The sequence below is a fragment of the Eretmochelys imbricata genome, chromosome 27 (genome assembly GCF_965152235.1).
Source record: "Eretmochelys imbricata isolate rEreImb1 chromosome 27, rEreImb1.hap1, whole genome shotgun sequence".
NCBI classification, from domain to species: domain Eukaryota; kingdom Metazoa; phylum Chordata; order Testudines; family Cheloniidae; genus Eretmochelys; species Eretmochelys imbricata.
Genome location: NC_135598.1, coordinates 373,149 through 388,748, shown reverse-complemented (window position 1 = coordinate 388,748; position 15,600 = coordinate 373,149). Strand labels below are relative to the sequence as shown.

At 49.6% G+C, this 15,600-nt stretch overlaps 1 protein-coding gene across 1 annotated transcript; it reads right to left on the bottom strand.

The window, feature by feature from the left end:
• Positions 1 to 341: 341 nt before the first annotated feature.
• Positions 342 to 4,504, bottom strand: LOC144258008 (somatotropin). The gene is made up of 4 exons (XM_077806308.1): positions 4,421 to 4,504; positions 3,483 to 3,599; positions 2,562 to 2,723; positions 342 to 542 (listed from the first exon to the last, which is right to left on the bottom strand). The coding sequence occupies exons 1-4, from the start codon at positions 4,502 to 4,504 to the stop codon at positions 342 to 344; spliced, it is 564 nt and encodes a 187-aa protein (XP_077662434.1).
• Between the last annotated feature and the right edge of the window lie 11,096 nt (positions 4,505 to 15,600).

Genomic DNA, 15,600 nt, shown 5'->3' with positions numbered 1-15,600 from the left:
ATGGGAGCGGGGTTCTGGCTGCCGTCCCGCGGGCTGTGGTTCCTCAGACATCCCCTCTGCAAGAAGCCAGAGGAAGCAAGCGCACCGAGCAATGAGACGCTGTGGCACAACGCGGGGCTTCTAGCTCGTTTATTCTCTGTAGGCAAAAAGGGTTTTCTTTACAAAGGGGGAGGAGCATCATTATGCAGCCCCTCCAAAACACCACAGCTAGTGGGAGAGTATGTTCACGCACAGACACATCAGCCTCTGAGGTTCTCTTCACAAAGGGGGTCACACAGGCAGGAGCATGCTAACCTCGTCTTGTGTTAGTGCTCGGGGATAACAGAACAGTGTTTCTGCCATCAAATGGTGCAGTTGCTCTCTCCGAACCGCCGGCACTTCATCAGTTTCAGATAGGTCTCCACCTTGTGCAGGTCTTTCTTGAAGCAGGACAACAGGCCGTAGTTTTTTAACAAGGCGTCTTCGTTCCGGAGATTGATGTCAAATTTGTCATAAGTGGGTCTGAGGACTTGAAATCCCCGGAGGCTTCCATCTTCCAGCTCCTGTGGGGACATGGCAGCTTAGGTGGGAGGGAATGGCTCTTGGGCTGGCACATCAGAGCCCAAAGGCCTGGGACCATGGAAACAAATGGCAAGGCACCTGCACAGCGGAGTGCCTCCCAGTCTCAGCACTCCTGAAGAAGGGGCTTTCACAGGCACAGAAAGCCGGAGACAGGGTTCAGGCAGGTGGTGTGGAGCTGGCTTAGCACACTTGCATGGGTGCTTTTGGGAGGTAGCCTGCAAGAGGGAGTATGCTGGGGAGAGGAGCTACTGTCAAACCCAGCACACCCCCTCTCATAGGTGAGCTCATCAGCTACCCAAGACAGGCAACTGGGAGGGAGGGGGAGAGATGGGGTCTGGAAAGGAGGGGCAGAAGGGAGTAGGTGATGTGGATCGCCCTCTATGAATGTTACCAAAGGGTGTGCAGGATGAAAGCTCCTCTTTTGGATTCCTGTCAACCTTGGGATGGTCCCTTACCTGCTGCTTCCCTCCCCACTTCCGTTTTCTTCTTGTAGACTACAAGCACATATGTTTAAAATCCATGGTTCTCAACCCAGCGCCCCATGTTACACCAGAAGATAGTTTCCCATCTAGCCATAAAGGAGGTGGGTACTGGGTTGCTGTTCAGAGCTCATGTTCCACTTGTGCACATTCTTTCACATACACATTTTCACAAGAAGAACAATTATACATGTACGATTGTGGACATATTAAACTATAGTCTGCATGAAGAAAGCTGGACAGGCCCCGGACAAGACACAGTGGTGATGGGAGGGATGTGTGAAACAGGTTGGAGACTGTCTAGGTGTCTCAGTAACACAGCTGGCCAAAGTGCTGGCTTAGGGGAACTGGTACACTGGTGAAATAAATCTCTTTTCTCTTTAACACTTTGCAGTCCCAGTGGAGAAATCTTTAGCTGATGTTACCAGGTTCCTGCTGCTTCTGACTGAAAAGCTTTGTGCACCAGCTGGAGCTTTTTTGGCCAGGTAAGCACTGCTTGAAATGGAAACCTGTTTATTTGACTGGCTTCTCAGCATCACTCTGCCCAGGAATTGAGTACAAGTGTAAGTGAAAACAGGGTGGGGGGGGGGGGGTTGCACAAGTGTATGTGAAGTGCTCTTGATGTGTGAGAAGGAAAGAACCCAGCTTGACTCTCAGGGCCAGACTTTCAAAGGCATTTAGTTGCCTAAAGATGCAGCTGGATATGTAGGTGCCTAACTCCCACAGGACTCCCAAGACACTTCTGAAAATCCCACTCAGCTGCTGTCTATATCTTTGGGCACCTAAGTATTCTTACAGATCTGGGCCTCAGAGCCCAGGCTGAGTTTGCGGTAGATCTGCCTACGCTACATTGATGACATCTTCATCATCTGGACCCATGGGAAGGAAACCCTGGAAGAATTCCACCACGATTTCAACAGATGCCACCCACCATCAGCCTCAGCCTGGACACCATCAGCTCAGGGTTAAACAAAGACTGTGACTGGCTCGCCAACTACAAAAGCCGTTTCTCCTCCCTTGGTGTTCACACCTCAACTGCTAGAAGAGGGCCTCATCCTCCCTGATTGAACTAACCTCATTAGCCCTAGCCTGATTCTTGCTTGCATATTTATACCTGCCTGTGGAAATTTCCGCTACATGCATCCGGCCAAGTGGGTATTCACCCACGAAAGCTTATGCTCCAATATGCCTGTTAGTCTATAAGCTGCCACAGGACTCTTTGCCCTAGTTAACAGTGTTGCTAATTTAGTCATTTTCCAACCCCCCCTGTAAAGTCAAACACTGCCTCTATACTTTTATTTCTTGGGGAAAACACTGGTCTACACGTATGTTTATGTTAGAGAAGGAAGGTCAAAGAAATGCACCTCGCATTTGGAGCAGGAAGTGGGGAGGTTTGGGATGGTCCCTAGTCCCCTGGGCGAGTTCATTCCATAGTCTTGAGCCAGCCCCCAAGAAAGCTCTGTCTGCTGGAGTCCAGGAGAGCAATATGATTCTGTAACCATGTCACATGCTGCTGCTTACCCTCATCAGAGCCTGGATACCTTCTTCTAAGTCCCTCAGTTTTTCGTAGACTCTGTCTGAGGTGCCAAACACAAGGCTATTGGTGAACACCCTGCTTAGGAACTGCACGGGGTTTAACCAGGACTGAATGAGAATCAGTGAAAACCGAAGCAGCTCCATGTCCTGAAATGAAAATAAATTGGGGTCAGAGCTCTGCAGGAAAGGTGTCTTCTAAGCAACAGGCATGTGCTTTCCAGTCTAAAACAGAATGTGTCTGAAAGGAACTCTGGAGCACTGATGTGCTTAAAGCCTGTCCTCTCCCTATGCAGTACCCTCCAGGGTCACGCATGGTGAAAAGGGTGATGCAAAGAGCAGCGTCTCTCATAAAGCACCTTTCATCCCAGAGCATTTTATGCACCTTACATATGCTGGAATTGCTTTACCCCCAAAGGAAGTGGAATGTGGCTAAGAGCTATGCTACGTGACAGCTTGGGAAAGGAAGTGAGGAATCCTGATGATTCTACAAGGGGAGTTTAAAGAGATAGACTGGAATTCTCCAAACTAGAATTTGGCCAGGACACCTGGAACAACTCCTGCTCAGAAAAATGCCACAGGCTAAGCTAAGCGCCTCTTGCTTTTATCTCCCATTGGGAAGTTAGCAACCTCCCCCGAGTACCATGCTTGGTCACTGCATTTAGTATTGTCTTTGATGGAATGTGCAGCTGACTACTTCATTCAGTAACCTGAACTTGATCCTCAGAGGTCTCCTCTTCAGGTACTGTCCAGGCCCAGCCCTCTTTAGCTTAGCACATCATGCTTAGCTGTAGTTTTACTGGGCAGGCGCTAAGGAGCTACCTCAGACAATGTAGAGTCCCGTTGGAAACCCTCTTTTCAGAAGCGGCTCTGCTGTCAGAATGTATTTGCCAGGTGAAGAGAACTTACTGATTTCTGCTGGGCATCATCTTTTCCTGTGGGAGCCGGAATGGTTTCTGAATAACAAAATGCTGATTGGGAAATTTTATTGGAATGCCTCTGCTCCTCTGGAATATAGGTCCGTTCCTGTGAAAACATCCCAAACACACTGAGAACTGCTCTTTCTAGTGCCCTGGGAAGGGGCCTGGGACCCTTCTCCCCAGGCTGAACCATACTGTTAACAAGGTGGGAAAATGAAAGAAAAGGTGACAGATGCTGTGAAGGGCTGGCAGGTGGGAAATGGCATGCAATTCCATTGATGAGCCAGCATATTGGCCAAGTAGTTACTGAGGCTAAAGATCAGCCTCTGACTAGGTCTGTGCTATGGAATAACACATGCAGTATTCAGTTTAGCTTCTCAAAGGAAGGACATGGACATGTAATCCCATTTGTATTTCTGCAAGCTAAGGTAGCAGAAAACCAGACAATTTTGGAAAGCCCACGGTCTGCCAGCTCCATAAGTAAATTATACACTCCTTGGACGCAGTAAGTCTTGTAAAGATGTGTCATCTCCCATGGCTTCCAGGGGCATTGACGCCAGGTTCCCCTCAGTGAAGGTGTCTGAGCCACTCTGGGCTTTGGAAACTGAACTGTAATGCCGGTCACCATGAGGGGACAAGCAAATGTGGCGGATGAGAAAGAGAAATGGGGGGAGGGCAGGGGAATGTGAGGAAGAGGGGGAACTGGGGTGCAGGAAGGAGACTAAAGGTTGTTGCTGGGAAAGGTGGGGAGAAGGTGGGGGACATGAGAGATGCACGGGAATAGGAGATTGGGACATAAATGAGTTCAGAACCCCTGCCCAGGATTGGAGAGAACTCCATAAACTGAACATGTCTGCGTCTGTGGGGAAAGATTATCCCATTTTCAAATAACATGGGAGTCCAATGTCACAACCCTGTGATACTTACAAACTCTTTGTATGTGTCAGCAGCCAGCAGGTGGAGGTGCTGGGCCCTCAGCACGGCATTGGCAAACAGACTGGAGAGGGGCATGGCAGGGAAGGCTGCTGCCTCCCGGGGCCACTGCAGCCCCAGGATGATTGCAGCAAAGAGCAGAGGAGAAAAATATGACCCTGCAAAAGAAAGGGGAGGTGTCAGTAATTCTGGGGGCAGTGGCCTAATTACTGTTGGGGTGGGGGGTGGAAGGCTACAATGAAGCCCCTTTCATCCTTTTTGTTCTTTCCAGGGCTGGCATATAGGGTAAGCTGATGGTGTGTTGGGGTTCAAAGAGGCGGCTGGTGACTGCTTCATACATTTAAGACCATTCTGATCATCTTGTTTCAACTCCTGCGTAGCACAAGCGAAACAACCTCAACCAGGGATTCCTGCATCACGCCCAGAACTTCTGGTTGAGCTCAAGAGTATCTCTCCAAAAGACATCCAGTTCTGACTGACTGACAGCAAGTGATGGAGAATCCCCCACCTCCCTGGATAAGCTGTTCCCATGATTAATTACCTTTGCCATTACAAATGTGCGCCTTATTTCTAGTCTGAATTTATCCAGCTTCAGCTTCCATCCATTGGCTCTTGTTCTGCCTTGCCTGTTGGATTAAAGAGCCCTCTACGATCAGAAATCTTCACCTCCTGGAGATCTTTACAGATCAGGATCAAGTCACCTTTTAGCCTTTTCTTGGACAAACTAAACAGACTGAATCTTTCACTGAGAGGCCGGTCTTCCAGACCTCGAATCATTCTTGTAGCTCTTTTCTGAACCCTGGCCTTTGCACTCATTGTACTTACCCATTCGTATTACCATGAGGTTATTTCTGCATAAAATAAACCAGATTAGACACCAATATGCAAGTACAATGCCAAAGAGACAGACCTTTTCTTGTATTTTTAAGATTCTCTCATGCTCATCCCCCACCCCCACTCTCTCCCTCTGGCCTGTTCTGTGGTGACTGTGGAAATTCTGTTCCAGAGTTGCTGAGCCAGCGTGCCCTCCTCCTTACCCAGGGCTCGCCTGGTGCTTTACAAAGGGGCAGAGAATCCTTGCCTCCATTTTACAGATGGGGAAACAGCCTTTGAGAGATGAAAGCCAAAACTTTCAAACATGGGCGCCTAAATACGAGTGGGCTGGCTCCGAAGGGCCGAGCCCTCACAGCTTCCCCTGCAATCAGTGGCAGCACCCAGCATGCCTGAAATTCAGGGCGCTTCTTTAGGAGCCTCAATATGGATTTACAATGCCTGACTTTAGACAGCCAGATTTAAACGTGTTGGTCCTAATCTCTGTGTCCTAGTTCCCCCTTGCCAGCTGGGCTACCGATACACATCTTCCTGGGGGACTGGGGAAGGTTTGGTTAATATTGGGGCAGTGCTTTGAAAATGTAAGACACTCTGTAATTGTTATCGGAGCACACACTGGTTCAAGGGGTGGAGTGGATTGCACATTACGATCACAGGCTTCAGTGGACACATACTCCCCAGCATTGCAGCCAGAAAAACACCCACCTCCTCTTCTTCCCCCCCCAAGGGCAGAAATAAAGCCAGTCTCTTTCACCCGTGCCTGTCCAGGGCAAGCAGAAACAGCTCTAATGAGGTTCTTGGGTGCTGGGGCAGGTGTGTGGGTGTGTGGGGGGGGGTGTAAGGCTGGCGAGTGGTGCCAGGTGCAAAGTCTAATGCCAATGGATGGTGCTGAAGGTCATGGGTTCCGAGGTGAGGTGGGTGATGCCAGTAGGTGGTGCTGGAAGTTCTGGGTACAGGTGGGAGCTGGGTGACGCTAAGGCATTATGGATGCAAAGGGGAGTTGGTGTTGCCAGTGGGTGGTACTGGGGCTTTGGGATAAACTATGTTTCTGTCTGATCAATGATCTAAAGACTACTGCTTAGAAATGTTTATTGATCCTGACATCATGTGTACAGGTTCCAGGGGAGTGCATCTCTGCCCTGGCAAATCCTAGAGCACCAGACCTGAAAGCCCGGCTGTCATCTCACTGGCTACATTCCTCTTCTCAATATTTTTGTTTTATTGGATGTTAACTGTGTTCAAAAGTTCCTCCAAACACACTGAAAATCTCTTCGCCCCTCTCCCACCAAAGCCCTTTGAGTCTTACGCAGCTGACATTGTTTCTGTAAGCCGCTGTTCTTTCCCAGCTGAGGAGGAGCCGTCATGGCCCTATGAAACCTAAGGGGTTTCATCATCCCTCCCCCACTGTGTCCAATATTTTCTCCATCAGGCCTTGTCTGCACTCAGAAGAAGGGTGTATAGCTAACAGCTGGCGACTAACATGAGGTAAACTCCTAGTGAGGACGAGCCAGTTGTAGGATTAACACATGTTAATCCTGTTTCTCTCAACCTGCTAATGCATGTGAAAACTATACACAGCAATGGTTTCACTGTGATTTTACCTTGTGTTAGCTAACACCAGAGAAGAACACACCTTTCTCCTAGTGTGTACCTGAGTGTGGATTTCCTCATAAAAAAGAGGAAATTCTCATCCCTCGACACCATGAGTCTCAAATGGCTTCTTTGGGCAAGGGAACAGTAAGTGAGGGACAAATACAAGCATTTTTGGGTTAGTGAAATTACCGAGCAATCTTGCATTGTTAATATTCGGTAATAATGAGCACAGTCCTTACAATAACAAATGAGACAAGAGCCAGGCTTCATAAACTGGTCATTCGGAGGACTGGCTTCAGTTCCAGCTACTTTGTAGCAGGTAAAGATCTCATGAGTTCCCTGAGTCAGGGATTAATGCGCACATGTTCAGGTTGGTCTTCACCTGGCTGCCATTTTTTCAGGTGCAAGTATTTTGGGGCACAATTTTGACCCCACAATTTGTGTCACTTAGACACCCAAGCCATTGATTATTCCACGTATTGTGGCCACAGACGTCTGGGTGATCTAAATCGTGTGAGAATACCTGCAGGAGCAAAATAGCAGGCAGTTATTTGTAGCCTTCGTTTCCATCCCCAAAACCTGTCCATGCTGTTTTGTACCCTGGGATCTAGTCTGCCAGGTTGCATGGGGCATTGCTTTTAGCCCTGAGGTCTTGAGAGAGGGGCCTTGAGAAGCAGCTCGGAACTGAAGTGGAGTGATAAAGGTGTAGTCAGAATAATGGGATGCCTGAGGTCTGATGTCTTGTGAGCCAGCATAGAGCACCTGCTCTACTGCTACGGCTCAGCTTCCCCATGGGGGATCACATTCGTGTCTGTCAGTCACGCTTTTGAAACTGTCACAGGCTCTTCAAACCGGGCAAAACCCCAGGTCGTCACAAACCATTTCCCAGAGAGGCATCCCAGCAGACTGAACTACTGTGCTGGGCAGAGCAATGCAGTGCCATGGAAAGCCGGCAACTCTCCCTGCATCTGAGATCAGCCGGCGTCTGAACCTGGGGGGCCCCAGCCCAGCAGATCCAGCCCAGACAAAGTGTATATGGCTTGAGAAAGGAGAGAAAACTTGAAGAGTGGGGCTGAGGCAGGGCAGAGCTAAGGGTATATCCCGAACCATAGTGAACATGAGGTATCACTGAGCCCAGAACAAAGGATGTTCCCAGACAAAACACCTGGAATCGGAGTAAATACGTGTTGCTAATGAAAGGGGGAAAACACCCACTCGAGCGTTGTCTTCTAAGACTGCCAGGTTGACTCTCTTGGCACATATGGAGCAGGGTTTAACCCTTAGGAGCCTGAAGATGAGTTTAAGGTGAGGGATAGGAGTGGAGCAAATGAGTCTTATTAGTCTCCTGCAGTTTCCCTCCTCCTTCCCCTTTCATGCCTCTTCCTTGAATGAGAGCCCCTTCCCGCACAGGAGCTGACGAAGGGGAGAGAGCCTCCTGCACCCCACCTGCCAGACCTACCCCATCAGCCATCTTGGTCAGCATGGAGCCAGGCAGTATTCATCCCAGGTGCTGCTGACCTCCCACAGCTGCAGGGCTGGGGATCAGCAAGGGGTGGAGCAAGGCTTCTCTGCAGCAGGGGTGTGGATGTGATAGATGGGGCAGCTATGCCCTGTTGCTCCAGCACCCCTGAACATACCCACACGCCCCAGCAAACCAGCTGTTTTATTATCTGTCATGGGCCAGGACCTCCTTGTGCCAGGCACTGTACAAACACAGGAGAGATGATCCCTGCCCCAATAAGCTTACAACCCCCTCGACATTGGCTAAGGTCCTTAGGATTAGTGCAATGGAGCTGAGCTTTAAAAAACATAATTTAGAACTTCCTGACTTGTGTGATTAAAATGATAACCTCCCTGTTGCTTAGGAACACAGAAATCACCAGGGGGGATCAGACCTGAGGCCCCTCTGTTCCAGTATCCTGGCTCTAACACTGCCCAGCACCAGCTGCTTCAGAGGAAGGTGCAAGGACTCTGCATTAGCAGGTACAAAATAATCTGCCCCCACATAAAGGTCCTGGTCTCTAATAGTGAGAGATTGGCTTAAGCCCTGAAGCAGCAGATTTAATATGCCTTCATAATTTTTGTTAGTAATAGAAATTATAACTCTGGATATTCCTGTGTCCATAGAAATGTCCAATCCCCTTTTAAAATTGCTAAATTCTTGGCCTCCACATCTTCCCGTGGCAGTGAGTTCCACAAGCTAATTACGCATTGTGTGAAAACATATTTCCTTTATCGGGTTTGAAAGTCCCATCTTTTACCATAGACATTGAGTTTACACGGCAATACTGTCCTCTCTCTGCACTGGGTCCCACCAGCCTGCACTGATGTTCACAGTACTTTACAATTCAGATATAAAAAGGTACCTGAAGCCATTTCTCTTTGGTAAGTTGCAGTTGCTCAGGTGCTGTTTGAAGCTGGATGTTTCTAGGCTGATAGTGGGAACCTTTGAGCCATTCTTATATACTGGGGGTCATTGTAATATTTATGCATGTTCCCATGAACGTGAGACACCATTCCCCCCTGCCATATTGGTCTATGCATAAATGCACAGGTGTTCACAATGGTGTTACCTACTCAGAATTGTATTATACATAAATGTAAAGTGTATCATGGATGTTTGCCTAGTGCTAAATTTAGCACTGAATGATCCCCCCATGTTCTGTTTATTGTAAATAGAGGTCATCTAACAGAGATGTTCATCCCCAATTTCAGGAACCACTGAGTAACTCATCCTCCACATTGTTCACTGTGCCATGTAGAAAATGTACCCTCCTCCTAGCTGGATGGGGCAAACCTTGCTCTGACCTGACAGGGACAGCTGATTTCTCAAGGCAGCCTTCAGAAGAAGCAAATGGGATACTGCGCAGTATTTGTTGCTTGGGACAACACATGTCAGCCGCTCTCCAGAGCAGAATGACTGTGTATTAAAACATGGGCAGTGTGGATGGAGGGACAGATCCAGCAAAAGGGGCCCCCGCTTCCCCCCACGTGCTTGTCTATTGTTCACCCTGTACATTGCAAAACCAGATCCAAAACCTATTAGTTAGGCCCCTGGTATTCTAAAGCATTTTAGACCTAAATTCTGTTACAAAGCCTTGGATTTATGTAGCGGAGCTGCACTTAGTTTCACTGCAAATGGGGACTTCTGTTTTAGTCTATATCAGTGCTTGGGATACTGTGCTCATCACCATTGTATCTGAGCATCTTCCAGTAGTGCATGAAATGACATGTGCTGTTTGTTCTCTCATCCTCTCCCCAGGGGAGAAGAGGGGCAGAGGAGTGTCTTGCTTTGGTAGGGTGTTTTGGATTTCTGGAGGACGGTTTTGTTTTGTTTCTTTGTTGATTTGTTTTTGTTCTGAAATACATCTGTTGCTGTGTGTTTGTAAGAGATGGCAGGTCAAAGAAATGTACCATGCACTTGGAACAGAAGGTGGGGAGGTTTGCGATGGGCTTTAGTTCCTGGGGGAGTTCGCTTGACAGTCTTGCATCAGTACTGACAGAAAGTTCCGTCTCCTGCACAAATAAGCTTTACTCTCGTTGTAGAGAGTTCCACTGGGCCAGAGGAGTGAAGATGTGGACTACAGTCTTCACCCTGGAGTTTCAGGCAGCCTTTTAGATATCCTGGGCCTAGGCTATGGAGCGCCGTGAGGATCTGAATGTGATTTGCTCTTGTAGGGAAGCCAGCATGGAGAGTGGCGGACTGGTCGTACGTAGCCTGTGTGGCTGAGGGGAGGCGTTGCAGTGTGTGATGCTCGTTGGAGTTCTCTGCATGCAGAAGTCTCCATGCCCAGGAATATGACATTGTTGCTGTCCAGCCGAGAGGTGACGAAGACGTGAGTAACTGAGGCCAGGTCTTCATCTGCCAGGGCGGGATGGAGTCTCCCAGCCAGCCGGACTTGCATTGTTCTTCAGGAGGCAATGTGAATTGAGGGCAAAACCAGCCAGTGAGCTTCCTTCTTCCCGAAGCAATTCCCAGAGCCCAGCGCAAGACATGTTATCAGGAATACAGAGTGTTGGGGGCATCACAGCAGGGGGGTCTGCCCAGGTTTCCTGGTATTTGCTCAGTGGGAAAAAAGGACTAGTTCAGAAGCAATTTCCAGTCTTCCATCCATGAGTGTGAAATTTCACTGAGTCTAAACAGAGGGCTAGTGAGGGAGGGAAGGTGGCTGGTCAAAGTAGCTGCTAGGCCTCATTTCAGAGAGTGCAGGGAGGGGAATCTACATGTGCCTCTGCTATTCAGGTGAAGCTGGGGGAGCAGCGGAGAGGTGGGGGGTGTTAGAAGGTCTGCATGGCAGTCACCATCTCTTGCCACCCTTCTCTTGGTCTCTCCTGAAGGCCCCCTGCCCCTGTCTTCCCTGCTTCTGGCCATTGAACTGGGGCCCTTCTCATGGCACTCCCATGCAATGTCCTGGGCCCACCAGACATTACTGACAAAAGCATTGGGGACCATCTGGTTTGGTCTGCACCCCCACATGTGATCCAACTCTCCTTTGGGCTCATCATCCAGGGCAAGCAGCCCCGCAGGTGCTGGATCCAGGGATGCAAGGTTTGACGTAGGCTCGTTAATATAAACACTGTTGGGAGGACGAGTATAGTGTGTTCCTGGAAGCCACTCGGTGTTTGTATCCTGTAGGCGCGACAATGTCAGAGAGTAAATGTCAGGGCCCCCGGCAGGGAAAGTGCTGGATCCTGCTGCCACCGCGTATCTGGTAACTCTGGAGCCAGCAGCATCTGGGGGTGTTTTTCTCCTGCCACTCCAGAGTGTGTTTGCAGATGTCAGGCTGTGTCAGGTGCATGTAGGACAGGAGGTGCCCTGCCCAGCTGTCAGGTGCTGGGTAAGACTCAGCTCTTGGGGAGAGGGAACCCGCTGGGAAGTCCAGCCAGCATAACTGTGTGTGTATGGCACTTCACGCAGTGGGGGTCACTCAGCGGCAGTGTACTGAAAACACACCACCAAGGCAGCGACCTGCGTTACAAGGACATTCTGTAGGTTGCTAAGTCAAGCACTTGGAAGTGCCAGATTGATGCAACCTTCATTCTTTCCCCTTGTGCGTGTGTCCTGGGTATTGAATGAGGCAGGGGTGCAATGGGAAACCCGTGTGGGATCGTGTAATCATAGACTGTACCGGGTGTGTGCGCCCAAAGGGCAGAACAAGGGCTGTACAAGCAACCAGAAGCTGTACAGCTGGCATTTCCAAACTTGTAAGCACCCGAAATAACTGTCTTGTAACGTCGATTTACTGCAGGCAACATCCTAGGGGGTTTTTTACAAAGAAAAACCTGATTCTGTTATGCACAGTGATGAGCCCCTCACTGTGCATCATCAGCAGAGTTTTAACTCTGAGCCATCAGCATTTCCGCACAGATTGCTCACACTGGGGCTACAGGATTACATTATCTGGGGCCAGGCAAGGGGTTATTCCAGCGGGAATGGACTGCTGGGCCCAGGTGCTTGATCTAAAGGTGGTTGATTGGTTGGGGGTGGGGGGGAGCTGGCTCACTGTGCTCTCTGTCTCCCCCGACTTCCAGAACTGGGGGAACTCCAGACCCTTGTGTTATCCCAAGAGGGTGGGAATGGGCCACTGGGGCCAAGGGCTTGGTCCTGGGGGAGGTTTCCAGTCCTGCTCTCTCTCCAGCCTCGGCACTGCAGCTCGTCTGGCAGCTCCCAGCTGTGCCCAGCCCAGCGCATTTGCTGCTGCTGCTGCTTTGGGGGAGGCAGGAGCCCAGCCCTCTTGAATGGATGTGGATTTAGTTCTTATTTTTGCGGGGTGCCAAAAATTTCCTGAGAAAGGCTGTTTTCCAGTTTATATCTCAGCAATAGCAGAACAGGATTTTATGAAACAAAGACGAGTCCCAAGGCTGTCCCCCGGCTGAGTATCAAAGACTTGCTGCAAACAAGGAAGGCGGGAGAGCTTCTCAAAGGAGAGGCGACAAGAATCCTTTCTAATGGAAAGTAATCGGCAACCCAAGTATAGGGACTGCTGCCAGATCCCCCTGGCATTGCTGCGAGCTTTTGCAGTTTGCATGAGTCTCATGCTGTTTAGTGTTTTTCTTAAAGCCGCAGGTCCAGGAATGATGTAAGCACATGAGAATCTCATTGAACCCCCCTTCCAGATCTGGAGAAAAGGATGAAAACATGGCCCCTAAGGGCTCCACAATCAAGGCGAAGACGGGGAACCCCACATTCGTTGCTTGTTAAAAATCTCATGATTTGTAAGCCATCCTCGGGGTTTTTGAATGCGTGGAGTTAGTGACCCTGAGGCAGGTTCTGAGCCACCCGCTCCCCAGGCTCTGGATAGGGTGTGTCTGGGATGGGGATGGCAGAGAGGCCCTAGCGGCTCCTGGGCTGCTTTGCGCCCCTGCTGGCCCAGGTTGGGGGGGAAGCGGGCAGGTGGCTGCTCCTTGTCTCTTCCCCCAGCGATGCCGCACTGCACACACAGGATGTGCTGCACACACAGGGCGTGTTGCAGTTTCTCTCTGTTTCCTGCCTGCGGAAGGGACAGAGTTAGCCCTGCTCTGTGAAACAACAGGAAAGAAATGGTTTGGGTTCAGTGAGTCGCAGGAAACGAGCCCAGCCCGTGAAGCAACTGTCAGTGCAAAATCTCTCTTGCATCTTTCCGACCTGCCCCCAACACTCTAGCACGCTGGTGGGTGGGGGCGCAGTATATTTGTGTGACAGCAGCGACTACAGGCTCCTCCCGGGAACAGGGCCCTCTGGGCAGGGTGCTGTGCACGCACAGGAAGAGTCAGCCCTGCCTCAGGTTGCTTCCAGTTAGCAGGTGGGGAGCGGGCAGCGAGATCTTTGCAGTGAGGGTGAATGGCAAAGGCCATCCCGGGGCCACGTACGCTCACTGCAAGGGCAGGTCTGCGCTGCAAAGAGAGCTGCTGTGTATTTAACTTGGGTTAGCGCCCAGGTTACAATAGAAGTGAAGACCCGGCAACTTGGCTTTTAACACAGGTTAGCAGCTTGTGCCAAAGCCTGTGGGGCAGCCTGGCGCTGAATTTGAGCCAGAAGTGAGTTGCCGAGCCTCGCTGCTGTTCTACCCCAAATTAGATAATCCCAGGTAACACATCCTTTGAGGCTGCTGGAGAGTGTGAAGGGGCCTGCACGTTAATGAGCGTCTGGCCCCACCAGTCTGAAGGAAAGACTGAAGGAAGCCCGTGGAGGTGAGAAAGGGTTGGGCTGGGTGAGTACTGTCAGATCCGCGCCAGCTCCCAATGGATGCTCCTATCTCAGGTGAAGAGCACCTCAGTTCAGTGTAGCTTTCCCAGTGAAACCAATGGCTCCAGGATGCCCGCAATGTGAAGTGAGCAAAGCATTCACACCAGCCTTGTTGAGTCCAGTTCTAAAATGACTGAGTTGAACTGGTGCAAGTTGGGTGCACAGACAAGGCCTAAGGGATTCAGGTACCCAATCCCATTGCCCTGCACAGGCAGCTGTGTGCCTAACTCCTTTGGGGCCCTTGCAAATCCCAGGCTGGACTCTGGGTGAAAGAATTTGCCCATCCGTAAGTGACTTGTAGTATTTACATACTACATTACAGAATCAGTCAGTGCTCAATTACTGGGTGTGTGAACCAGTGACCGTTTAATTACAACGAATTACTGACTAATTCAGCTATAGAGTTAAAACAATGTTGAGAAGTTCTGATACTGGCCCTCCCCCACCCCTGTGCATCTCACAGAGCAGGGACCCTCCTCTCCCCCTCCCTCCTGCATTGCACAGAGCTGGAGTATGCCCCTCCCCCATCCTTGGGCATCGCACAGAGCAGGGACCCACTGTGACACTCTGTACCCAAATCAATACCCTGGCACCCCCATATTTATCATGGTGATATGATTATGATGTACTTGCTACGAAGTATGCCTTGTGAGGTATCATTCTAAAAGTCTTGATCTGTTAAACATTAATATCCTGTTGGATTATATGCGCTATCATTGTATGTGAAGTTTTGCTATGTGTGTGTTACTGAAATATGGTGTAAGGTTGGGAACACCAACAACCAACCTTTCAGGTACAATAATGTAACAGCCAGATGCTGCTGATGGCCCATTAAGGGGAATCCACACTACCAAGGACTATCACAGGAGCTGTGTACAATGAAAACCTCTCAGTGATAGCACATAAACAATGGACATAGCTTGACTCAAATCCTAGCAAAAGATCTACAGTTCCTCCTATAAAGGAGGGAAATGACCTAATCATTTGGCCTCACTTCCCCCCACAACTCAACACCTGGAAACACCTCCGGAGGACAAAGGCTGAATGGGGGAGGTGGTCCCAGGCTGGAAAGGAGAATCCCAACCTATATATGCAGGAACTATACCATCTACCAGGGTGAGACACTGCTTGATTCAAATCCTGTCTAGTTTATAGAATTCAGATTGCGGTTTTACTTTCATTTCTTAGGTAACTAACTTTGATCTGTACATTTATTACTTATAATCACTAAAAATCTCTTTCTGTAGTTAATAAACCTGGTTTTATATCTTACTTAAAACAGTGTGTTTTGGTTGAAGTGCCTGGGGAATCTGCTCAGTGTACAAAAGCTGGTGCACCTCCACTTCCTTTTTTAGAATCATAGAATCTCAGGGTTGGAAGGGACCTCAGGAGGTCATCTAGTCCAACCCCCTGCTCAAAGCAGGACCAATCCCCAATTAAATCATCCCAGCCAGGGCTTTGTCAAGCCTGACCTTAAAAACCTCTAAGGAAGGAGATTCCACCACCTCCCTAGGTAACCCATTCC